The sequence below is a fragment of the Lissotriton vulgaris genome, chromosome 3_1 (genome assembly GCF_964263255.1).
Source record: "Lissotriton vulgaris chromosome 3_1, aLisVul1.2, whole genome shotgun sequence".
Lineage (NCBI taxonomy): Eukaryota > Metazoa > Chordata > Amphibia > Caudata > Salamandridae > Lissotriton > Lissotriton vulgaris.
In genome coordinates, this window is record NC_141689.1 from 1,011,986,288 (window position 1) to 1,012,012,602 (window position 26,315).

The following is a 26,315-nucleotide window of genomic DNA, read 5'->3' on the forward strand; positions in this document are numbered from 1 at the left end:
TATGTCTAAAAGAACTGCGTAAGCACATTTTCCAGTTCAATCATGTATTAACCGATTATTTGCATCAATTCATTCTTTTACTCGGGGTACAATTGTCTCTAATGCTTTTGTGATATAAGTTATCGAAATAAAGCAATTGATGATGATGATGATATAGAGGACAAGACAAATGGAAAAACAAGAGCGGAGAAAATGCTGGGATGGCTGTGCCGCTGAGAGTTTGGGTAAGAGATGGGCAAGAAAAATGGCCTACATTTTCTAGTATTCTGAAAGTGGTTCAACTTTTTTTAAATGCCCTAACACATGATGGTAGAATTTGGAATACCAATTGTGTTGTTGTGTTGCAGAATAAGTCATCTAATAATTAGATTGAATCTTCTTTGCCAAATCAGGGGAAGGAGGTGGTTAGAAATGAAGAAAGTGCCATTAATAATCACATAATGCACAATAATCTATTTGAAAGAACAATGAGCGTTAGAGTGCAAAAATGTCCCACTTATTTAAAGGATTATTTTAACTAGTAGGAATGTTGTAGTTCACATTAATAGTGTTCTCTCTTCTCATTTCCTAGCTGGAATGTCCATGTATTGTCAACCATGTACATATTTTGCATTTAATATTATTTAATTATTCTTTTTTGAAGAAAAGTTAGTGAAACAGATTTATTGTAGCATCAGTATACGAGATACTTCTTACTTGTTTATGCTATTTAATAAGGTGTTAAGTATTATATTTCTCTTTGTGATATTTGAAAAGTTTTTATTTAAAAGCGGGATAAGTGTGGTCTATGCCTTCATATGGTGTTACCTGCATCTATTACTCTGTGCTTGTTTCAGAATGTAGTTTGGAATGTGGGGATTGAGAAGGGGTCTGTGGCAGTTGATGACTGGAGGGCAAAGGCTGAGGTGCGTAATAAAGTATTTGATCTTACCCACTAAGAAGTGTCCAGCTTGAAGACACATTTTACTGGACCACTCTGCTCTGGGCATATTTTAATAACCAATTCTACATTTCTGTTTATATTAAGAGATTGAAAATACACATTTGTCAAAGTAAACCACACAAGATACTCTGTTTTTTTACCTACTCAGTGTTTAGTCAAAAACTTAACAAGTAATAAGAAATTTTAGCTTGCTTACGGCAGTGGCAACACAGCAAAGCCGCAAAATATCACTTGTGAGTAGTCAGCATACAAATATTTTACAGTGTTCTTTGTAGTTTAGCAGCTATATAAAAATAGTCTCATCAAAACACACATAAAACATTAAAAAATATACCACAGTGCTTGCTTAACATTCCAAGGGCCTTCTGTATAAGCTTTAACAATACTTTTTGTACAGTGATAAAACTACGCACCATTTTAATTAACTACTCTCGATTTTTAGTGTTACATTTTTAACCAGCTTTCAAAGTGTATACTCCTTCTGATTCACTCCTTTCTGTAAAACTCTCAGTGTTTCCTTCATTGTTTTCATCTGCTACCGTTATTTTAAAACGATTTATACAGGGAGTGCAATTATAAATGAAAAACAATCTCTTGTTACTGTTTCATTCAATGCATACATGTCACCATTAAACACAAGATTTAACACTTGCAACAGAAGCAGTACCCTGAATTGTTGTTTACCTGCAAACAAGAAAAAGTGAACGGAAAAAACGTATGCAAATGTGTGTCATATTTCTTTGGGGATGTGCTGGAAGCAGAAGACAACGGAATAGTTGGTAATTTTTAAAATACTTGCATTTCCCCATGTAAAAGAATTAAAATAATACACTGCCAGCAGCAGGAGGAAGGCAAAACATATTAAAATCTTTCAACAAAAAATACTTCTTTTTTTTTACACGGCTGTGCTTTCTAATTCTGTAAAAAAGTCTTTGCAATAATGATCAATGGACAAGCTTTTTGGGAGACTTCCAGAAGTATCAGGACAGCACAGTCATAGTGACAGAACCCTTTGTCCTTTTAAGGATTGCCACAGCTTCTTCATGGGTGACGCCTTCCAAGCCTTGTCCATTCACAGCAATGATCTGGTCACCTCTCTTAAGTCGGCCATCTTCCGCTGCTGCCCCCTGCAATCAAAGAGAGCACAGTGAAACTATAAAAAGACACCCTGTGCTTCACCGTAGCAATAAAGGTGAAATAAAAAACAGCCTTCTGGAATTGAAACCTCCAAAATATTTGTTTTTGAATTAGTAACCATTTTCTTAACCATACAGTAAGTGCCACAACACTCTAACCAATTGTGTAGAGAATTCACTGTGTAGGTATCAAAGTAACATAGTTGGAAAAATGTACAATTAAAATGGGGTCATGCCCTCCTGTAGATGCATTCACGTTAAAGGGATTAACATGCGGCTTCAAATTCTTAACAAGAAGTCTAAAAGAAGTTGGTGATAACAACACCTCTTTAGGGCAGAAGTCCTTCAGTAGTTCCATCTCTCCATTAGATCCCACAATTTCAAAGTTATATCCATGTAGAAATATTAGATAGTGAAATGGACCAAACACAAACTCGTCCATCCATGATAGCATCTTTTAGATCAATAAACCCTGAATAGAAACCTCCTTTCCTAAGAGTAACATATTTCATAATTAGAAGATTGAGCTGGAGGGATTTGCTCACTTGTGTCCAGTTTTTCTGAAATCTACTTTGTTACTAATGCCCTTAGCTCTTATGGTTCAGGTTAGGAGCTCTTTCACTAGGACATTTCTTGGCACAAATATCAAAGAAATTGGGCAATTTTTCTTGACCAATTTCAAAATTTTCACAGCCAACTCCAATCCCATACCTTATGGACACTCTTACAGAAATGATTAGGTACTAGGTCTAACAAGGTGCCTTTCTAGCTTTTTAATGCTTCAACGCTTCTGCCACCTTAATGAGTAAAGGCAAATATACATTCATTTTATTTGCATGGTGCTTCTCAGTTCCTAACAGCACATTTTCTCTGAGATCAGCTGCATAAACCAGAAGAAAACACTCCTTGCAGAATTTATCATGAAGAAATATATCAAAATCTGCTGCAGAGCCACGTATTCCCTAGGTGACTAGAGAGCAGAACATTCTGGAGTTCTTGGTGTCATTAAAGGCCATTCAGAGATCAACCTTTCTTCCTTTCAATCTGTTCCTCAAATCTGGTGAAAGAAAGCTCTTATAACTCCCATTGGACTATAATGAAGAGGACATGGTGAAATAAGTGCATACCCAGATGTTGCAAATCTAGGCTCTAGAATCAAGTAGGGTTTGACAATACCCACACAATACCAACGCAACAGTCTGAAAGGTTATAGCAAACGGAAAGTTTTATTATCAACGGTAATATAATGGTTTTTTCCACATAGCCTAATTGCTTTCAATATTCTAACAGCGCCTTCACCTTATACAATTGTTGACAGTGAGGTTGCCCAGCACAACGCTATGTGCTTGCATTGACCAGAGCTGGTCCTACTACACCCTCATATCTCTCTTTATAAAACCATTTCAGCTCTGTCATGATGGGTAATGGAGATCAACAAAGGAGCAAGAGGTAGTTAAGGAATTGGCCTTCTTCATTTTTTGATCACCCAGGCTAACCACAACTGCTTTGAGTAATAGAATCCCACGGAAAAAGACAGGTATTTTTGTTTGGACAATGAATACCCCCTAGAAACATAATGTTGGTCAAAATATCCCTGGTAGCATGAGACCAAAGAGAATATACAGATTACTATGTTAAAAAAGTTTGTTTTGTTTCAGAGAAACAATGGTGTTAGGATAGATTCCTCAAATGGGCATGAGAAGGCCCAAATCTACCCAGGGAATTGTATGTATGTGACAATTAGTGACTATGAAGTGGGAAAAATCGGTCAACTAAATTCGTATAGTGAGGGAGGAGGGCTCTAATTTACAGGATTGCAATTCCACAACGGATATTAATAACCAATTACTATAAGTGCCATCCAAGGCTCAGATTCGACCTGTGCTGTTGAAGAGGGGAACAGAAAAGAGTCATCAGCAAATGCTGGTGCCTCCAATCTTTCAAGTAATCAGGGAGCCGATAAATTGTATGCTAATATAAAGTACCAGAAGATACGCAGGGTTTGACCAATGAAGTGTGATAACTCCCATGATGTAGGATCATCTTTTTCCATGCGTTAGCGCCATCTTGTATGCATTGTTTTGTATTTCAATTCAGAAAAGGGGGTGGTGATGGACAGAGTATCTAAATTAAGCAGAACACTCCTACCCAGTCAACAGATCAGGGCTTGATCCATCACCGTTTTTTAGCTCACTGCACCATCCCAGCTCAGAACCTGGCTACATGCAAATTAGTCTGTCCCTGGCCCAGTGCATCATGGGAACAGGGCAGACCAAACTACCAAGCCAATTCTTTTACTGGAAAGGAAACAAGCTTCAGTTTTCTGAAGATGGGCTAATTCTCTATATTATGTATTTCATAAATTCCAAATAGAAAAAATACTAAAAATGGCAGATATGAACTGTTGTACCTCATAGTAATTGAAAGATGCTTAAATCATATTTAAATAGTAACGAATATCCCTGCACTATAAAATCTAATAAATTATTTAAATGTTGGCCATTACCTTGCCAAACACTGTCTTGACATAGATGGGCAAATCTCCATGCGGGCTGCCAAAGCCTCCTACTATACTGAATCCAAGGCCATCAGGTCCTCTGTCCAGTGTTATGGTTTTATACTGTGGCGGGCTAAAAAACAGAAAAAGAATGCTGGTATCGAACACAGGCTGTTTTACACAGTTCAATTTTAGTTTCACAAGTTCTTCTTAAACAAAACACAGTGCATTTCCTCTGGGACCAGTGTGTGCCATTCAAAATTCTTAGAACATATTTTATCTAAGAAAATTAGGGTTTATAGTTGAAAACCCACAAACTGGGTCAGAATGAATGCATGAAATGGAAACCAACATTCATAACTATAGTTGATTTACCAAATAGTGGTTTTAGCGTTTTCATTATGACCTGTGGGATGGACTTACATGACCTTAAAAGTTAAGAGACCTTGAAAATATGTGTGAGCCTAATAATGGCAATATTCCCATAATATGGTGTGAGTTATTAATGCTCTTTTAAACACTAATTTAAAACTGTCAGCTGTGTAGTTTAGGTAATGAAAGATAGTAGTAACTATATTTCAAGATGAATTGAAAAAAGCAAGAATGATAAATCATAATGGTGCTTTGTCTGACATCTTCTCAAGCTATTAAATGAGCTCAAGAGGAAGACAGTTCGCCTATTTCTTAATGTGCTAAGGGAACTGCCTTCTGTGCAATACCATCAGGAGTATTCTTTAACTCTGCTGACAAGTGCACAATTCTAAAGTTTGGAATAAAACTCCCATGAAACAACACCTGAACAGAAAAGGTAACAACTAAAGTGAAATATAATATGTAGACAATAGGAGATGAAATATTCCTATGAGTATGACGACTGTGTCAGTGATTCAGGCCATTTTTATACAGGAGTGTAAGAAATACCACGTTCAGCATTCAACTGAAATACAAACAGTTAGTTACACATTCCGACAAAGCCAAATACTTGCCTTTTTCATAATGTAAGTTTCACTCCTGATAAACACAAGTTTCTTAGACATTGTTAGATCTTAAATCAATTCTTTTTTAAAACGATTGGAAAATTCTCATGAATATCATAGAAAAAAGATGTTGTGATGCATTCAAAGCTGTTTTCCTAGCCACAATATATAAGGGTGAAATAAAATTGTAAGTATAGTGAGGAATCATGTGTGGCAAGGATGCAGTTATAATTCATCTAGTAAACAAAGATTCCCTTACTCAGCCTACATTCCTAATCATTTTTTTCTGTGATATTAAGCAAAAATAAATGTAATATTTAAAACTTCCTTTAAGCCTGCATTCCTTTCCAATGGTTATTCTCCATTTCCAATTGAAAATGGGTACTTCTTTGTATAATCATCCAACACTGGAGGAATCCCCCTTTTGCCATGCCACACCATCTTTCTTGTGGGAAGGTGCAACACCGGGCTCATAATTTATATATACCTTTATGATTTCAATAGACATCCCAAATGAAGACATCAGTGCGACACAAAAATGATTGTATTTTAACTATCTTACTGTTGATATCAAATAAACGCTAACTACATGTAATAGTCTGGAACCTACTCTAGATTCACATTCTCTACACTGTTCTATACTCTAATGGAAAGTCACCATATTGTGATGAATTCATTGTTTGGGGTTTTGAAATAGTCAATCTTTATGAACCATAAAGACTAACCCAAAACCTGAAGAGCTTCACACATGAAGACACAAACTGCAGATTGCATTTATGTTTATTGTATTCAAACAAGTATTTGTTGCTGCATCTTATTGGAGGTACACAAAAGCCTGTTCCAAAATGAGTCTACAAATGGCCAGCTCTAGGCCAAATTCCTAAATTCCAGGGCAAAACAGTTGCATTACAAGCACACATTTAATACTGTAGGGTAGGGCATGTATAATGACTTAAGGATGTAACAAGCTTGGGGGATATTAGTTTATTATCTGAAACAGATTGAATTTGCTAGAGTGTATGCAGCCATTGCTCCAGTGAGTGATATTAATATTCCACTATAATCTAGATATGACCTGCATTTGAACATGGGACTGCTGGGAACCTAATTTATGTCAATGGAGTGGCAGAGCCCACTAATGTCTTCCCCAACATGCCCATCTATGTCTTTTTGGTTTCCCCTTTTAATTTCAAACATTCTTTCCTTAATGGCCAGGATATTCTAACAACATTATAAACCTTCAGCCTCATATATAATGGCCTTTCAAGCCCTATGTCTAGTTATAGGTCCTCACCTTTGGCGCAGGCCTATAACTTGAGTAAGGGTCTCAAATGGCCGGTATACCTCTCGGTGGCAAGCTTTATGCTATCATGTAGTCAAAAGTTCAGTAAAGTATTTGTTCCCAGCTCCCCAGTCTAATTATAAGAATTAATCACAATAAAAGATATTATCAAATGTATGCATTGGACATATAAATTAATTTTCGAAAAAGGTAGTTTGTGTTGATTAAGAAACAAGGGTAGCATTAATACAAGTATATTATAGTGTGCATATCAGCAGTATTCAGGTATGCAGTGGCAGCTGGCAGCCAGGTATCCCTTACAGCTGTTTCTGACCCTACTATAACAACATGGCTCAAGTGAAGCCAGGGCAGTTAATGCCCTTTCCACTTTAATATGTATGAACTTTGAGTCACTTTGGTCAGAATACTGCAAAATTTGAGGAACAATACTTGAGGTAGGGAGATTGAGACATTTTTAAAGCAGTTTTTGAATTTGGGTGAAACAGTCATTTTGATCTGAGATGGGTCGGTGCTTGTGGACAAAAAGATTATTCAACAAACATTTGGTAGATATGTGACACCATCCTTCCACAGTATACTGAATAGTATGACTGCCTTACCTTGTTGAGGTATCAGGGAGTAATGCAATGAACATGCTTGTGGGCAAGGCAGAGTGTTTTTAAGTTCACATGTTTCTTGATTGGAAGACAATGTGGAAACATCCGGCAGGGGGGATGTCATTCTTATGGTTCTGGCTTTCGAAGGAGTTGGCCAAGTAAATTACTTTGGGTTTGTAGTAAATGCCATTACAAACATCAATAAAGTAGTGATCTAGAGGAACCGAAGAAGCTGGCCCCACAGGAGAAGTATGGATGCTAGAAGCCTTTTTTAGCACCAGTGTAGTCTTTCGATTTTAAAAGACAGGATTATCTTTAAAGTAACTGCCACATTTCAAACTGTTTTGCAAAGACGTACGGCAAGGCACCAGAGCTGAGATTAACTGAACAATAGAAGAGTGTCTGACTAGGTGACAGTAGCAAGATGGTTTAAGGCAGAATCAGTTGTTTTGAATCAATTTGTGGGCACAAGTGAATGTGTTACTCCGTAGCTGAGTAGCTTCTGCTCCACACTTTTCTTCTGAAAATAGAGATGGATCCATGCACAATCGAAGTACATGTAGTAATATTAAACGCTGTTGTTAGAATAATAAAATGCAATATATGGTGATTCTAGCATAGAGAAAGCATGCACATTGTACCTTATAAATGTGATTTGATTAAATAGGCACTGCCATTCCTTCAGGGCTCAAAAAGACTCAGGACAAGTCCTTGTATCCAATTCTATCAAATGTTGCTAAGGGTTTACAATGGATCAGAGCACAGGTTTGACTGTGGCGTCTGGATCTCTTGCCTAATGTTCACAAAAGTCGCTTTAACATTGTTCTAGCTAGGCAGACATTTTACGAGCTATGAATTTTATGAGTATTTTGAATATCTTCAAGACTCAAGGAGTGTTAGGAGATAGGTATGTAGTTTGTCAAAGTATCAGAGTCTACATTTATTTTAATTTATAGCATGAGGTAATCGGATTTACTTGGCCCAATGGAGCTGTTGCTTAGTCTTGCGATAAAGACTTTATGTGGTGACATGTGCCCCTTTTGCTACTCTAATATTTGCAATAGGGTTTTAGAGTTAGTAAGTTGTGGATCTTCAATCCTGTAGATAAAGAGGCCCAGAGAACAAAGGGACTTCACATAACCTAGCTAGAATCTCCTGAGTTGCCCTCAAGCTGAATCAGATTCTATCAGCTCTGGCTGAGTGAAATGTCATAAGACTGTCAAAAAGATTTTGAGAGTAAGCTGGTGATAAACCTTGTTGTGGGAGGGCAGGCATTTCTTGTTAGACTGGGAAGATAACGTTTGAGGGGTGTTATTAGCTAAGAAATAGATCTGAAACCATCACTGTTAGACTTTGTAGAGATGAGGGTGGTGAATAAGACATGATGATGCATGGAGCAGTCACTTCGACCCCACATCCCCTCTCCCATTAAGCACATCTCTCATAGAGAACAGTGGCTAATTAAATGTTCAGTAGTACAATGGGTTGAAATTAAAGGAACAGCAAAGGATAAATTGAAAATTAAGTCTCATGATCTTCAGATGAAATTCCCTCTCTATATAAACAACTGAAATTCACACACAAAATGGTGAAGAGGCAACCAGGGTACAAAGAAGAAACCACTTACACAGCTTTTTATTACAAAGGCCCTCAGTACTTATCCAACAGATTCAACCCATGCCAACCAGTCAGGTCACTCCAGTCCTCCAACTCCTTGCTGGTGGCAATTCCTCAATTCAAAGAAAAAAGTGGGGCTGCAGCTCTTACACGTATCTGGTCACCAGGGAGTGGAATGCCCTCTCACAACAGCTCCGTGCCACTGTGGACATTCAGATCTTTATGCGACTCCTCAAGACATGGCTCTTTGGGTCGGCTTTTTAGCACCTCTGTGAGTTTGGGATCAGATTTTTACTGCAAAGTGCTGGTACACTCACTGAGTAGCTGATGTGCTTCACAAATCCAATAATAATAATAAATAACACATGAGTAACAGTTCAAATATTGAAGACACAGATTCAACTGGCAAGTTTGAGACATAATGTAGATTCACCTAATAGTGAATACACAACTTACCTTGCAGAGGATGGTTAATAAATCTCTCTCACTCACTAAATGACTTGCACATGCTTACCCTAAATCATCATGAAATATACTGCTCGACGTTAGCCCAGTCAAATTGACGCTGGCACCAGCTTGATCTTGTTGCCGACTTGTGACTACGCTCACATCTCCTCCAGCTACAACCTGAATATTTTGATGACAGAAAAAGAGATGACCAGTTATACAAACGCAGTAATAGTACACAAATGTGCTTTTCCTAACATTATCAGTTAGGATATTTAATTAGGCCTAAAAATGATAATGCCTTGAAATATTAATAAGGGAAATATACAATCTTTGCAAAAAAATGTGCTATCACACAGATTCAGAAAATAAAATAAAATAAATGAATGAGTTGTAAAATACTAAAGCTACTATATTCAAATGAGTTTGGTAAACATGAGGCAGCAACAAAGGTAAGCAGAGCCTTAAATGGATGGTCATGGGTTTAGCCAGTTGTGTGGCAGTGTATGTGGCACACAGCTGTACTATGGGTTGCTATTTTGTGGAAATGGTGGAAACATCTTCACATCTACAATGAGTAGGAGAACAGCTACATCATGAAGACGTCCTTGCATGTGTCTTTGTATATACCTCTGAAGACAATGTTGGTTTCTGAAATACAGAAACAAATGTCCCTGATGAATACGGAGTTTTCTTTCCATGCTTTTTTTGTCTTGGTCTACTAAGAATGTTAAAACCAAAATAGCACTGAATATAATCAGTTATGCATTGCATTTGGTGTAAGGGTTATTGTTTCCATAACTGTTTAGAGATTTATAGAATGCAGATTAAATCCTGACTGAAGAATTTCACCTGTCTGTCAGTCTAATTCGTAACTAGAACTGTAGGCTTTTAAGCAAATTTCTAAGTTTTTTAAAACATACATTAAGGTACACTATATACATTTACCTTGAAAGTATTCCCTTTGCCCTGCAATATATAGCAGAGTTTGACTGAAGGCCCCGGCCAAAGGTCAGGCCCACTGCCCGAATGACCATAAGCACCCCACTTCCACTGCATACAACCTTTGGTTGTGCACGACATCGGTTTTCTGCAGGCCCTAGGCAGTTACAGCCATTACTGTCCAATGAGTTAAAAAAAATAATGTCTCTGAGTTGTGTTGGTGATGATCACAATTTTTTCAGTTTTTAAAGTTTTTAATTATTTTTGGGGGGTATTTTTTTACTTTGGTAGGATCGAGATCCCATAGGTAGGATTATGTTACCTATCCTGTAAGCATCTGTTCTTCGTCTGTAGAGTTACTGATTTACATGCTCTACATACTCTTACCATCTAGTGTTGGGCTCAGATGATTGCAATTTGTTATCTTTGAAGAAGTATTTCGAGTCATGAGGTCTCAGTGACATCGCCTATGGTCTTGGATGCGCAAGGGCACAGACTCCATTGAAGAATGTTCTTCTTTGCCATCAGGCTCACACATGAATCAGCACACTCCTGGTCTTGACACATTTTTTGCAATACCCATTATGGCCTCAGAGTCCATTGCCTTGCACCCTGTTGTGAGAAGTTCTTCCTTGCTTTCTCCAATATCGGTGTTGATTCCATTCCTCAATCCGTTTTCTTCAACTGATCAGGCATCTTGGCCCTCGCTTCCTTCAGCTCGCTGCGTGCTCTGCCTACCCCTTGGAGAATGAAGCTGCCCTCTAGGTAACAGAGAGGACGCCTTTCACGAGATGTCCCCAATGTCACTCTAAATACCTCTGGGCTGATCTCCATGCAATCTTTACCGGTAGCCAGATCACGACAAGAGCGGCTGTTGCTTGGCGTTCTGCAACAAGATGACTATCACAGCGCCGGGCCAAACTGTGGGCACACAGCAGGATGTCACAATCCTCTAGAGAAATGCCGGGTTTTGGTGTGGCTGATCCCCACGCACAAAAGAGGAGGGCACATTCAAATCTTCAGCACACCAGCCGAATCTTATTTTTGTCGAATCTGACATCTCTGAGTCAGGTGGGGAGAACATAGAGGAAAAAGAAGCGCCCGAGGATGTTCCATCCACCTCAGTCAGCTCCGACAAGAGCCATAGTTTCACCTCTTTCCCTGCCTGCATGTCTGCGGGCAGCGAATGAGATGAAACCTCCGCTTCCAGCAGGCGGGAGCACTTTGCCAGTTCTCACCCGCTGGAACCGGACTGTTGGCTTTTGCTTAACGGGGGCTGTCAGCTCCCGCCAAGCAAAAGCAAACAGCTATGTCCTGGGGGTGGGCACCTCAGGACATAGCAGAAGCAGGCTGGGTGGAGGGCCCCCTCCTTTCTTGTATTTGGCACCGGGAGGTAGTGGTCTCTGGGGCGGTACTGCATAGAACCGTTATTTATTTTATTTATAACCCCGGGGAGGTGGTTTTCCACTGGTCCTGAGGAGGTCTGCACTGCCCACCTTAGGACTTTTAACATACACCCCTTGGGGTGTGGTCCCAGGGGGTTTGCACAGCCCCCACTATTCATTTTATCTATAGCCCCAGTGAGGTTTTTGTCGCCAGGGTCAGGCTGCTTCCCCCATATTAACCTTAAACATAAGTTCTGGGGAGGTGCTGGTCCCCTGAGCATAAAAAGGCCAATAGAGGGAGACCACGTGAGCTTCACTCCTTTAATTTATTAAAGTAGGCATAACCCCTGGACCTGGCACACACGGGGGCTTAACTAAAAACAATTGTGGGAGACTGCGCTTGTTTTTCCCGTTATAATTTCTGCTGCAAATTCATTGCAAATTAGTGGCAACATTTTTTTTCTTTAAAGTGCTTGATTTTCTGTAGCGGGTCCCTCTGGTACTTTAAGACCAGAGCTAAGGGGTCAGGGTATTCCTACACTGCCCCCTTTTCTTTTTTTATGTTTTTTTATGGACTCAGATGAATCCGAGCCGCAAGATGACTGCCACCACTTCCTGGTTGAAGTGTTGGCAGCTAATCTGAGCTCTGCAGATCTCTGCACAAGCGCATTATTTGCGAAGGCTTCATGATCGTAGATATACAAATTTTGATTTCCTTTAATTTCTCAAAAGCTACAGAACAGATTTACACCAAATAACGGGAAGCGTGATCAGCATAACCAAATCTACCTTTCTGCCAAATGTGGTGTAATTTCCAAGGGCGGTTGGTGACATTTGAAACTGGTGGGGCGCAAACTGATTTGCATACTGCACTGCAGCGAGCGAGCGCAGCGTGCATGCACGAACCCCATAAGGGGGGTTTAGGGGGGTTACCCCCCCCAAGAAAATTTTGAAAAAAGAGAAGAAAAATTATGCATTTTCAAGCAAATTTGAGAAAGCAGGAAGATTAATAAAGCAATTGTGAAAGTGCAGTTATTACATTAATAGATGTCATAACATAGGCAGCTGCTTATTCAGTATAACCACAGAGCTTCATACATTCAGTCCTATTACGCTCAGGTGCTGAATTCAGAGTATCAGACTTTCATGAAAATCTCAGCTCTAAGAGTAGAAGAAGTTGCACAGCAGTTGGGAAACAGCCTTCACAAAGCATTGGTGACGGACAAGTGCTGACACAAATGGCGTCTCCTGCGTCCAGGCCCCATTCTGAGATGGGGCAATCCGTGAGCCCAGTAAGATGATCTATCCTCCATTTTGTAGTGCACCCTCAGGGTGCAATTTACAATGGTGTGGTTTCTCCAGGCTCCAGAGTTATGTACTGGTCGGTAACGTGCTGCCTGCAGTAGGAGGCAGTGATGTAATACTAAATGGTGGGGCCTCCCTGCAGAATTTGATGAGAGGCCCTTGAGTTGCCCACATCTCACAGACTAACACTGGCCTTGGGCTGAATGGGAGGGGCCAGGGGTGGAGATTGTAATGTTGGGGTCCCTTCTAGTGTTGGAGGCTGCACTGCACTGCAGTGTTTGCAGATGCCTGCTTCCTTTCATACCCTCGGCAGTCGGCACAGCATGGCCACTCCTGTTATTCTGCAAAGCTCGTCACGTGTTTAGCTTTTCCGGGGCCTTTGTGAATTTCTTGAACGACCTCATCATAGCAGTTGAGCGTTTATTACAAAATATGCAGACAACGCCCTGCTATAGCCGGAGGTGTCAATGCATAAATCTTCAACGTTTGAACAAATGACATCACATGTGAACAAGATGCAGATGAGTGGTAAGGAGTTCACCATGGATCCATACCGCCCAGGTGTTAAGACAAAGAAAAGACAGTTTTCCAACGCAAAGAAACTGCAGTGAGGATTAAAAGGGGGCCTTTTTAAAACCAACAGACTTTTTTCCTCTCAGGAACACAAGAGGGTTGCAGAACAACAATAGGACCCTCCGCGTCTTGGTGCTGTCTCTCGAGTGATCGATACTCTTTCTGCGTTTGGAGAAACGCCTTTCAATATGTCCTCAATGCTGCCTGCTGTACGTCTGGAAAAGAAAACAAAAAAGGTATGGGATGGCGATTTTCCTTCTTCAATTGCTGACGTCTCCACACCCTCCCCCCATCACTGGAGAAGCTGGAGAGAGCGGAGGCCGGCATTGAAGGATCGGTCTCTGCCGTCAGGAGACACTTTTAAAAGACAAAAAGTGATCACACAGAACAGCTGAGCACAGGATTTACACGTAGAACATTTCCCCTGGTTTCACTTGCACTAGTGCATACATGAATGCTTCCACAGGAGCACTCACCTGCAGTGGTGCAGCACGCACCTACGCATGCATCTGCTCCAGCGCCTCTACCTGCACTGCAACTACTGACAGCTGCGCTGAACTTCCACAATACCTTATTGCCACATCAGCTGCAGTGGCACCCTGCTTGCACACGAACTGCACAGGTCACAATGTACAAAAGGCAAATTGCAAGTCAGAAATGTCTTCTTGCCTCAAACAGTGAACTTTGCAAACCCATAACTAATCTCAAAGGAAAAGGCCACATAATTGGGTGTTCCTCTCTTCCTTACACACTGGCATGCATTGCTTCAATGCTTTGTGGCCACAACTGCAGGCCCAAACCATTGATCTGTTACCAGTTCCTGAAAGGAGTTAATGAGGCCTTCACAACACATAAGCGGTCAGCCAGGGACAGTGTCCATCTTGTGAACGGTGGCTGCCGACAGTGGGGAGAGCAAACAGTGACCTACGAGGGTGGTGCATGCTCTGCCCAATGGCATTTACTGACTGCTACCTTTTGTTTTTTAAAGTGCCCTTGTCCCTTTAAAACTGCTTTAACCCCTTGTGTGCTTGTGACGGAACCGCTCTGTCACAAGCCACGGGTGAGCTGTGCTTGTGACGGAACGGTTCCGTCACGGCCCGCTCGGCGCCTCCGCGGCGCTGATTTTGCGCCTGCGCAGCGCGTTCCATTGAGCGGGCGCGTTCGTGACGGAACCGTTCCGTCACAAGCACAGCTCACCCGCGTGCCGTGATGGAGCGGTTCCGTCACAAGCACGTGACCGCCGCGTGGCCGCCCTACCCCCTTAGCGCTGCGGCGGAATAGCCGCCACAGCGAAGGGGTTAAAATAATCGACATGCATGTCTTCTGTCCCTCGGAGGCCTATATCCGTGCATTCGCAGGGAGTCCCGAAATTCCTTCCAACTCATATTTTTTACTGAGGAAAGAAACTTTGCAGCCCCCTGCAAACAAGCAAGGTGCACTGTTCAAAAGCGATGTGTCACAAAGCAGTGAGTCAGCAGAAAACACTGACTGCTATGCATCCCTTCCTAGTTTTATCTATATTTATTTTGCATGTTTCTTGACTTTTTCGACTATCAGACAAGGAAAGCATCCCCACTGCTGAACATCAAACTTTCATTGTCATCCTCCAGCCTTTCTTTCCCACTTCCCAAAGGGCTCTGGGGTCAATACACATCAGTGTGCATCACTATAAAAAACTCAATAAATATGTTTTTATAGCAGATGCAAAATACAAAGGGCATACATTTTCTAAACATTTGCCCCCACACATGATGCTCAGTAATGCGTTCATCATGTTACCATAAGCCTTTCTTCTCTCTCATTCTGCTGATGTACCCCCTGGCACCCGCAATGCACTGGCTATGCTGTACCTGCTGTAGTGTCCCTTGCACTGGCTGGCACCCAGTGGCACACTCGGTCACCTGCGCTCACCCACAGCATCACTCCAATGGCGAATTGGCGCCTCCCAGTGATGGCACATGGAGGGCTCTGGCCGGGGTCTGCTTCTCCTCCTGCCCGGGGTCGCGCCACTCTGCCCCCACCCACGCCATTCCCCCCTTGCCAATCCTGGTGTTGTATGCAGCGCCAGGATTGGCTGGTCCACCGTGCAACATCCATTATTGGATGCGCGGTGGACCAGCCAATCCTGGCGCTGCATGCAGCACCAGGATTGGCTAGGGGGGCACACTGTCTACTCGCCCTGGGCGTCCTTTGTAAACCCGGCCTGGCTGAAGACGCACCCCCGCCCCTTGTCTATGCCTAAAGTGTTTTTCGCGCATTGGAGCATGCGTGGGCAAGTCTCAGCCTGGTAATTCTCATGTGCACAGTGCTGGCCTGCTGCAGACTCAAGCAGCTGCAGCAGACCAGCAGCCCCACCCCCTGCACACTCCGGACCCCACCATTAGTAATTACCAGGCATCGGCATGATCATCTGATCGACTGTCCCGCCCCGTGTCACTCCAGCACTGCGCTGGCTGTGGCGCTAATTTGTGAAGATCAATTAGTGTTAACTTATGCTAATAGCTTAGCTGCAGTATCACTGCCAAGGTGTGTCCAGGGCTTAGTGGGGCTACGCCCCTACGCCCCAATGGACGCACCGCGGCTGGTAATTTCATAAATTGGTTCGGGCTGTAGTCTTGTTCAAAACTCCTATGGGAATTAATATGGGAAACACAACTTTTAGACCCCCCCCTTTTTCTCAGCTACTTCCTATGCACAACAAGAACGAACTTGACACATTCTTTGGAAAATTTTTTGAAGATACGTCAAACGGCGCCAAATATAAAGGCAAAGTCAAAAAACGCTTTTCCTATGGAAACACTGTCCTAACTATAACTATCTACTGGCGACCACCAGTAGGTATTATATTGTTCACCAAATCCATCCTATCATGAGTTAAATCTAACCTCATGTGACAAACACACACTATGTTAAATGTGTCATCGTTTACTATATATATATATATATATATATATATATATATATATATATATATATATATATATATATATATATATATATATAAAAGAAATCCAACATTCAAAAGCCTTGAGTGAAAAATAATTACGCCTTTATGGTAACCATTTCATATAAGCAGGAAACTATAAACAAGCGCATCTGATTACTTGATGATGAGGAAGTGCTACTACTTGGGCATAATATACACACATCATGCATCGGTCAAACATTATTTTCAATAGTGTAAAAGGAAGAATTGCAGTTATAGTTCATCAGTCTTTGAAGAATTTGAAATAATTCCCAAACAATATGAAGCTGATCATTCCAAAGTGATACATTTACACATGGTGAAGGTCAAGACTTTTGCCAATCCACATAGGAGTGGGCGTCCCAGCAAATTCACACCAGGAGAATCCCAAAGCTATGTCTGAGGATCTACAGGCCTTAGTCAATATGGTAAATGTTAAGTTCATGATTCTAAAATGAGGAATAGACTGAAAAAGTATCGCTTTAATGGAATGACTGCCAGCAAAAAAAAAACCTTTACTCTAAATGAACATTACTGAATAGCTTTGGTTAGCAAAACAGCACCCAACTAAACCATAGGCATGGAGCAATGTCCTCCGGGCAGATGAAACCAAAGTTGAGTTCTTAGGATATAATGTATAATGACATGCATGGAATGAAAAAAAATACTTTATTTGCATTATTGATAAAAAACCACTGCAATCAACTACTAAAATGGAGTGAAAAAAGCATAGTCAGTACATTAGGTACACCATGAACTGTAGAAATTGAAAGAAAGAGAAGTTAGAAAGAGTTTAAGATAGTCATAGTGGGCTAAGATAGTTCCTGGTCAAAAACCAACAAAAAAAGTGCTGCAGTGCTGTGCTTCTGCTTGAGATGGTATGCGACGGAGGGGCGTATGCTACAGAGTCCATGTGATTCCTAGCAAAGTGCATAATATCTGATGGGCTTGATGTGTGATGAGTTGCTAAAGTGCAGTGTACTTGTCAAGTTTTGATCCAATAATAAATGGGGGTGGGAGGTCAGTGATAAAAGCGGGTTATATGCGTGCTCTGTTCTGGTTCCTGTGGATTTGGATGTGGACTGTTTGATAAAAGATCCACCTTTAAAAGGAATTTTACAAAGTATGCCATGGTTCTTGGAGTTAAACCCTCATGCAGAACAAAATTGCTTGGTGGCACGAATGATGCTGTTTAAATTGACGATGTTAATAAGATAGATTTTGCTCCAAGGTAATAAAACTGGGCATATGCATAGTATGTGCAAAACGTCTTCCAAAGGATATTGGTAAAGCCTGTACTTGTCCTCTGTAGGTTCGGAGCCAATTTAGAACGGTGTCGAGTGGAGGAAAAAGCCTGATTCTGGCTTGGAACACTTTTATTTTGATATGTTTTCTTAAGGAGGCATCCAGGTAGGAATGCAGTTAGGGTGCCTTGTATGTATTAATGGCCATCTTTTCATGGCTGCGCAGTCTAAATTTTGTTTTGTCTTCTCGCCAGGAGAGCTGCTTGATTTGTTTGTTCAGTGCTAGCTTAAAAGCCTAGTGAGGTAGGATTTTTTTGCCAAAGTTGTTCCGCCTTCAGGTGTTTAACTGACACTGCTATTTTCTCTGACCAAGAATTTGGATTTGGGGGTGTGGTTGATTTAATTTCTTGCCATTACAAGGCTCCTAGTGAGTTTGGGTGTGCCTGTCTCAGCAGGGATGCATACTTGAGAAAAGAACCCTATTGTAGCAGTTCTTGATCCTGGAGGCCAAATTCTACTCTGATTTGAGCCGGAGAGGTGCTCTGTGGCAGTAGGAAGATGAGGGGAAAGACTTTCCTCTGAGTAATGCACAAGAAGCTTGCAAACATTCCGGGGAGGATTTCCAGGCCATATGTAAACATTGGTAGGAACTTTGACTTTATCACTGTAAGCAGTGGCTGCCAGGTTGGACTTTGAAAGTTGGTTGCCAGGACTTGGAGCACCGAGATTTGTGAAGCCACCCTTGCTTTCAGTGTATTTAAATGCATTCAATGGGACCAGCTGTCCTGGAGCCATACACCTAGGTACTTGCAGTTTCCACTTTTGCCCAATGGGTTCCCTGGCAATGCCATGTCTTTTTCCATTTGCCAAATATGACTACCTTTGTTTTCTCAAATTTGATAGATAACTCATTGGTCGGATTTTGCTAACCTAAGCCAGAAAGGTTCAATAAACCAATGTCATCTGTGTATAGTAGTGACGTTTTTAGTTGTTGACTGAGCTTTGGAGGACGGGAGCTGGTGGAATCAAGTTGAGAGCACAAGCCTGCCAGGTATAAGTTAAATAAGGTCGGGCCAACATGCACTGTTGTTTTATACCTCTGTCTATCCAAGGTTTGGACGTTAGACTCTTATTACACCCTAGTTGAAGACTTTTACCAATTGATGGAGAAGTGGGCTTCATAGCAAAATCACCCCAAGATCGGACCACATGATGCGCCTCGAGATCCCAAAGCTATGTCTGAGGATCTACAGGCCTCAGTCGTCAATATGGTAAATGTTGAGTTCATGATGGTAACATGAAGAACAGACTCAACAAGTGTGGCTTTAATGGAATGACCGCCAGTAAAAAACCCTTCACTCCAAATAAAACATTACTATATGGCTTAGGTTTGCAAAACAGCACCTAACTAAAGCACAGGCTATCTAGAGCAATGTCCTCTGGAGAGGCGAAACCAAAGTTGAGTTCTTAGGCTATAATTCACAATGACATGTCTGGAAAAAATACCGCATACTATCGCAAGACCCTCAGACAAAATGTCGAGCTTATCTGAAAAAGTTCAATAATTTAGGTCAGCCTTGCATTCGGGATGCCTGGTTACCTCACAGTCATTGTGTCCATTATGAATTTCTCTCTATGCCAGCACCTTTTAAAAACAAGCATTGGCATAGCCATAGGTCTCGCCTTTGGGACCTTATAAGTGTTTAGCCATGGAGCAGTTGATGTTGTTGCACCAAGGATATTGTGCTGCATAACTAAATACTTATAAGGTCCCAAAAGCAAGACCTATTGGCTATGCCAATGCTTGTTTGCAGGAGTGGTTGATTGTGTAGGCAGGGCCTGACACTACGAAGGTTGCTGATTTTACAAGCGATGCCTGGGTTCACAGTTAGCATCAATTCATCTCAAGAATGGAACAAAGATCAAGGATGATGAATTATTCGAAATTCTCACATTCCTGTGGCAGGAAGGAACATTGAATATTGATTGTAGGCATACATTTGTGCCAAAACAGAAGCTGGAATGAAGAAAAAATTTACAATAGATCTAAAGTGGCACTTAAAAATGTCAAACTTGTTCAGAGCACATTAAGTGCTGAAATGTGACCACATACAAAGGGCTGTGTTCCAGCAGCCGCAATGGATGTCACCTGATAACAGACCGTCAGACGACCTTTCAATAAAATCCCAAACTCTAGTCTGTGAAAGGCAAAACTAGTATGAAAAGCAGCCGTTGGCTACTATGGCAACATATAGGATGGACGTTCCACTGCATGTATTTGAAAGACTCGTGAGAAGAAACATATCGGACGTTGCTCTTTTGTGGCGCCGAGCGCTGGCTCTCAGGCTGTGCAGGTGCTTTTTAAAAGCTGCATTTTGTTCCAAACAACATGAGAGAAAGATTCTTTATTGCGATATATTCACATGGCCTGTACCCGATTGGAGGGGAATTTGGGTAACTCAGATAACAAGCATTTGCATAGCCTAAAAAGTGTCACTCATACTCGTTCAAATGTCACTTATAATTACACTGAAAATATGAAAATGTCACACCTAGCAATATAAAACCTTGGCAACTATGTAACGCACTACCAGCTCACAGCACTTCTAGTGCCACACTTCTCAGAACCACTCAAAGACTGTTAGCTTAGACCACCCTGCCCTCCAGCGTCTCTTTGGAAACACTCTGCCAGGACAGCTAGGGACAGTTACCCTGGTCAAAGACGCGCTCTGTGGTGAGGGAGGGGAAGGGAGTTGAAGCGTGGCCGTACTGAAAGTGAAAAGATGCGCTCTGTGGTGAGGGAGGGGGAGGGAGTTGAAGCGTGGCCGGGCTGAATGTGAAAATATGCGCTCTGTGGTGAGGGAGGGGGAGGGAGTTGAAGCGCGGCTGGGCTGAAAGCGAAAATACATGCGATCTTGGGGTGAGGGAGGGGGATGGAGTTGAAGCACAGCCGTGCTGAAAGTGAAAAGATGCATTCTGTGATGAGGGAGGGGGGGGGGGAGTTTGCGCGAGCAAAACAGAAAGGCAGAGCAAGGCGCGCACGCGGGGGAGCGAGAGGAAAGCTCATAAGCGCTTGCCAACGCGCTTAACCACAGGCTCTAGGCCAGGCCATGGTAGCAATTTCTGAAGCCAACATACTAAAAGTCTAGCCAGAGCATCACATGCGCTTGCTCAGGCAGACCTAAAAAAGGAAAGACTATCTGTCCAACAGCCAAAACTGTTGTGGCAGAAAGTAAGCCTACTGTTAACAAAAGCCTGTGCTGCAAAACAAGAATATAGATATGTCACCAATCTAGGCTCTGACAGTGCGAAGCTCCAGGGTCCGGACTGCAATATTAGTATTGGATGAGATGCAACTTTGTAGGCTATTGTATGGGAAGACCACTACTGAAGAGTGTTCGAGTTAAGGGCAGGAGGCAGAGGTTGGCAGTGAAAAGAAGAGATGATGAAGTAGATTGTTGTGGCTTAGACCAGGGGTATGCTGCGGATTGTTTTACTTCTGAAATAATAGTGAGGACAGGAGAAATGTTAGGGTAAAAGGGAATTACTTGGGTTGTGTTTAAGTTAGCGATTTCACCACTGCAGATAAGGGGAAGCATGTTCACTCTTTTAGTGATCAGCAAAGTGTATGCTGAATCAGAAAATGGACACAACAGCACATAGTTAGCTTTGCACAGGTTAAGGTACAACGTTAGAAAAAAGGACATGTGTGTGAGCAGTGTCATGCAGAAAAGCCTAAAACTGGACAAACATGAATCTTGAGTCAGCACTTGAGAGGGACTATGTGTGCCTGCAAAATTACGAAGAACAATGCTTTGCTTCTCCTAGGACTCCTCAGTAAGATGACAGGACCAGTGGATTGAGACTCATTACTGATTTGCAAAGAAACATAAGGTAATTCCTTTAGCAGATGAAGACATAATGAAATAAGGAAGGCAGAAATCAATCAATCAGTAGATTTGTAGGTTGCTAATTGTCTTTTGTGAGGTATCCAGGCACTGGCAGGGCCCATCTGATCAGCCAAATAGACAGGTCTTCAGGGACTTTCAGTACTCTGGAAGAGATGGGTCGGTCTGTAGATGAAAGGGATAGCTCTTTCCATGTCTTTGCTGCTGGGTAGGAGAAGGAGCAACCTCCACATCTGCTACGTCAGAAGCCGGGGTGAGGGTTATAGAAAGGGATGCAGAAAATGTTTAAGACAAGAGTTGTTCTGTGCATATTGAGGGCGTGACTATAAGAACATTGGACTTTACTTCTAAAACTGGGAGAGATGAATGAAGCTGGAATGATCACACCTTTTAAGCTTTTAAAGCTCAATATTAAAAGATCTCTTTGAATTGATAGAGAACGTACTTATGTTATGCCTTGTTAATGTATAGGAGGAAGGAACACTGCACTTACTCATACCTCATGGCATATGTGACTAAATCAAACATTTGTTCCTTCAAAAAGTACCTACATTTGTTCAGTTACAGACTGGAGTCTATACCCTGGTTTGTTTGTTGTGCATATTTCTCACATAAACACTCTATTAGCACCTGGCTTAAAACTATATGCTCCGGTGGTCACATGTAAGGCATACATTTTAGCAATATATCCAAGTATAGTACCTGTTACGAAAAGTTCATTTTGTGTTTTCCCAAAACAAAACTGAAACAAGTGACATAATTCACAAAGGTACTGTATAAAGTTATTTGGGGGTGGGGGGGGGGGAGAGGTGGTAACAGAAGTGTTTAACCTATTCCTACCATTTTTTTCTTCATGGCTGCTCTTTCTACTGAGTCTAAGTTTCTCAAGAGAAGAGTACAGAGCAAAGTCATGGATGTGAATGGAAAGATTGTGCAATAAAAGGTGCATTTTTTACAGGGACAACTGTGTTAATTTGTTCTTGGGATTGTTACATTCGCTTGATATACAGTATAAATTGACTGCTTATTGTATTTGTCAGTGCCGCTTAGTTCTTCTGCTATTAGTCACTGTAAAGGACACTGCAATGGGATGCCCATCTTCTCAACTAAGGCAATATGAATACCTAGTGGGTATAAAAGATAGCATAAAAACCAAATACTAGAGGCAGTCTATTTTCTGTGGTTTGGATCTGTAGGGCTAAAGACAATTGCAGTGACACTTCCTCCACAGTCAGAATTTGGCTACTGTCAAATCTGGACGTTGAGTGCAAGAAAACATGAAATTGGCTGATGCAAAACCATGGCCTACATTGGAATTATTACAGAAAAACAAGTTAAGCAAACATTTTCTTGTATTACAATGTTCAGGTCTGTAAATAAAGTGCACATTGATTTTGGAATTCTTTGTCAATGTGATTTACAAGCCAGTCTTAAATCTTAATGTTTCAAACTGCTACTTAATTCGGTCAGAGATCACTAGAGGGATGTACGTTACCTGCAGCTGGACAGAGCCAGTGGCATTCTTTAATATTCCAACAGCCTGGGAATGCGTCATGCCATCCGTTGATGTTCCACAGATGCTGACAATCCGATCTCCCACCTTGGATGAGGATACAAGGATATAAGAGAGACAAGAAATGCATTGTTACTGTAGACAGGTCTTCATAACATCAAATTACCTGGTGATTTTTAAAGCACATCAATATAAAGAGACTACCCTCAGACAACAGTTAAATGCATAATTATGTCATCTTAAAAGATTTTATTTTCAACCCATTCATGGTAAGAAGACAGAGCATACCTCTAAACTAGTATGATGAAGGGAAGAGGAGGATCCGTTAATAAGGGCACATTATTTTTAAGGGGGGTGGATTGAGGCTGCTGGAACTAAGGGTATAGTATGCTTGCAGTGGCCCAAGTTAGGTGCTAGAAGATGACCTCTGGGTATCTCACACAAAGGCAAGGCCCTAACAGTTCTAACAGCCCCTTATTTGATTTTGGAAGAGTGCTGGGCTTTGTCAATGAAGGACAACATGGAAACCTCTTAGTACTAACCGAAATATACCGCAGCACAGGAAGGGTAGGCCACTTGCTGCACTGAAGTTATGGAAGCTCAAACGAATTCTGGAGTCCATGAACCTAAAGCAGCCAAAGTGGAATCCCTCGTGAAAAGGTATAAAAGTGAAGTCTTGAAGAGGGCCCAGTTAGGTGCTGACGAGTAAAGAGTCCCTTTTCAGTTTCTGGAGCTCAACCTGCTGTTGATCAGTTGTCAGTAGTCTACCATGATAATTAACAAGATTTAATTGAAAGTAAAACACACCCAAAGATGCAAAAGCAGCAGTTCTTCACGATTTACCAACCTAAACCATAAAACCTAGATAAAAGTTTTTCATTAACCAAGAAGGGAGACCAATTTAAATGTGTTTCTTTTTAATAATATATTTCTGGCCTTGCTTTTATTTTATTGTTTTCATCAAATTGCTTTTGCTTTGTATTTCAATCAATGGTGCAATAAAGAAAGCATGAACATAAAAATAACGTCTAGATCCCACTGAAGAATGCATTAAAACAAAAAAGGAGAATCAAAAAGTGTAGTCCCAGCAAATGCTTGTAGTACCTTGCAAATTGGATGGAAAAATATAAACCACATACTGTGGCAATGGTCACACAAGGACTTGGGTAGCAACAAGAAGTCAATTTCATGTTAAGAGCCGAACATGGCCCACTCATGTTGGCTGACGATCAAATGTGAAAACAAGTCTCAGAACATGACAGGAATAATTTAGCTACAGTAAAACAACAATTGAAAAGGGTTATGTGACTGTTCTCTGTGAGATGTTGAAAAAGTCATCACATAGCCCTTCCTCCAGCAATGGGTACATACAAAGCCCATACTCCCAGTTGTTCTAATACCACGATAAAGCTATACAAAAAAGAATCATTATTTCTTGTGCCATGTACAGTTGGAGGTCAGTTGCAGGGTCTGGCATTTTGCATTCTTTTGTTGAAAAGTGCAACTTTGAATTATTCCCATTCCCATTGAAACCCTCACTTCATAAAGTAACTTAGGCACTTTTTTCTTGGAAAAACACGTCCTTGCTCTGCAAGTAACACACAATGTGAAAATAAAACTAAAATGCGAGGGTAGAGAGAGTGCCCAATGATAATTTCAGATACACAGTGTATAAGAATAGCACTTATGGAGGAAAAAGATTAAGAACGTGAACCTAGTGAAGAAAAATGAGAAGAGAAGGTAGGAAGATGACAGGGAGTTGAGAGGTGTGCAGGAGAACACAAACAAACATGTGAAGAGGGGTATGAACTGTGCAGTGCAACAAGAAAAGAATATCGACCAAAAATTTAACAAAAATGAAAATGTGAAAAACCACATGTATCAAGGTGATGGAACACAATGCGATAGCAAATTCAAAAGTCGCAACAGGGGGGAGGAGCCAAGCTCGCGACCGTGATGGCCGCACTGTAGCTCGGCTCCGTCAACCTTCCCGCCTGAACCACAAATCCTGTACTTCATTCTGCCCCGAGGAGACACATTCGACGAACTATGGGAAGGTGAAAGGCTGCTTGCACTCACCGTTTGTCCCGGGAGCTCCTGAGTGCCGCGGATCTTGAGCTGTGCCCTTGTTTGTTCCGGAGCCTCCGTGGCGTGCAGGCCGGGTACTCGCCTGCGACGGTCGGCCGGAGTGGGGTATCGACGCCGACCCCCGGTGGAGGGGAGGGGTCGGCTGAAGAAGCCATTGAGCGATTGAACCGGTGGCGACTGACCGGGCCCGGTCCGGTGGCCCGGGGGCTCGGCTGCGGGGCGCGGCCTGCCTCGGACGGGGGTAGACCGTATAGGAGGCTTGTCCCCCCTTTGTTGTCCTGCCGGCCATCTTGAGGCCCTTCGCCCGGAATCGGCGGGCGGCGCCCATGATAAAGTGGCGCCGGCTACCCCTTGCTTCTTGGCAGCCCATCTTTCTGCACAAAGATTGCCATTAGCGGGACCCGGCGAGACTCCGCGGGGCCTTGTTCAACGGCCCGTTCCGGGGTTGAGGAACGGAGCGCCCTTGTTGCACTGACAAAATGGCGGCCGGCGCCCTGGGTACTGGACCTGTTGGGGGAGGCGACTCTGGTCTGTCGAACTGCACGATGGCTGAAGATTGTGGGAATGAGCCCACGATTGGCGATGTCTTCGCTGCCCTGTGTTCCTGGCGTGCGACCATGGTTGTGGAAGATAGCGGTCCTGCCACTGGGTCTGCTGGGCCGCCCCCCATACATGCGGCCCGACTGAGGGAGTGTGCTGACTTGCCTCTCCGGGCTGCTGCGAGGAATACTGCCGCCGCTCATTTGGGAGATCATATACCTGCTGCCTCGAGTCTCCGGGAGGTTTTGCTTGTGGCGGACGTGGGTGAGGGCCCCACGCTGGGGTCCGTCCAGGTCAGTCTGGCTGGGGTACCCGGCGGCTGTTGGACTCGAACTG

At 42.2% G+C, this 26,315-nt stretch overlaps 1 protein-coding gene across 9 annotated transcripts in view; it reads right to left on the minus strand.

The window, feature by feature from the left end:
- Positions 1-913: 913 nt before the first annotated feature.
- The window catches only part of MPDZ (multiple PDZ domain crumbs cell polarity complex component), an 856,387-nt gene continuing 830,985 nt past the window's right edge, over positions 914-26,315 (minus strand). For 6 of the 9 annotated variants that reach the window (XM_086961392.1, XM_086961390.1, XM_086961388.1 and 3 more), the window contains 4 exons: positions 23,334-23,438; positions 9,584-9,696; positions 4,586-4,709; positions 1,082-2,070 (listed from right to left, as the gene is read on the minus strand). In XM_086961392.1, the coding sequence (XP_086817518.1) occupies positions 1,924-2,070; positions 4,586-4,709; positions 9,584-9,696; positions 23,334-23,438 (489 nt within the window). In that variant the 3' untranslated portion in view covers positions 1,082-1,923. Of the gene's footprint in view, positions 2,071-4,585; positions 4,710-9,583; positions 9,697-23,333; positions 23,439-26,315 lie in introns of all 9 variants that reach the window. The other 3 variants (XM_086961393.1, XM_086961386.1, XM_086961394.1) reach the window with 2 other exon arrangements.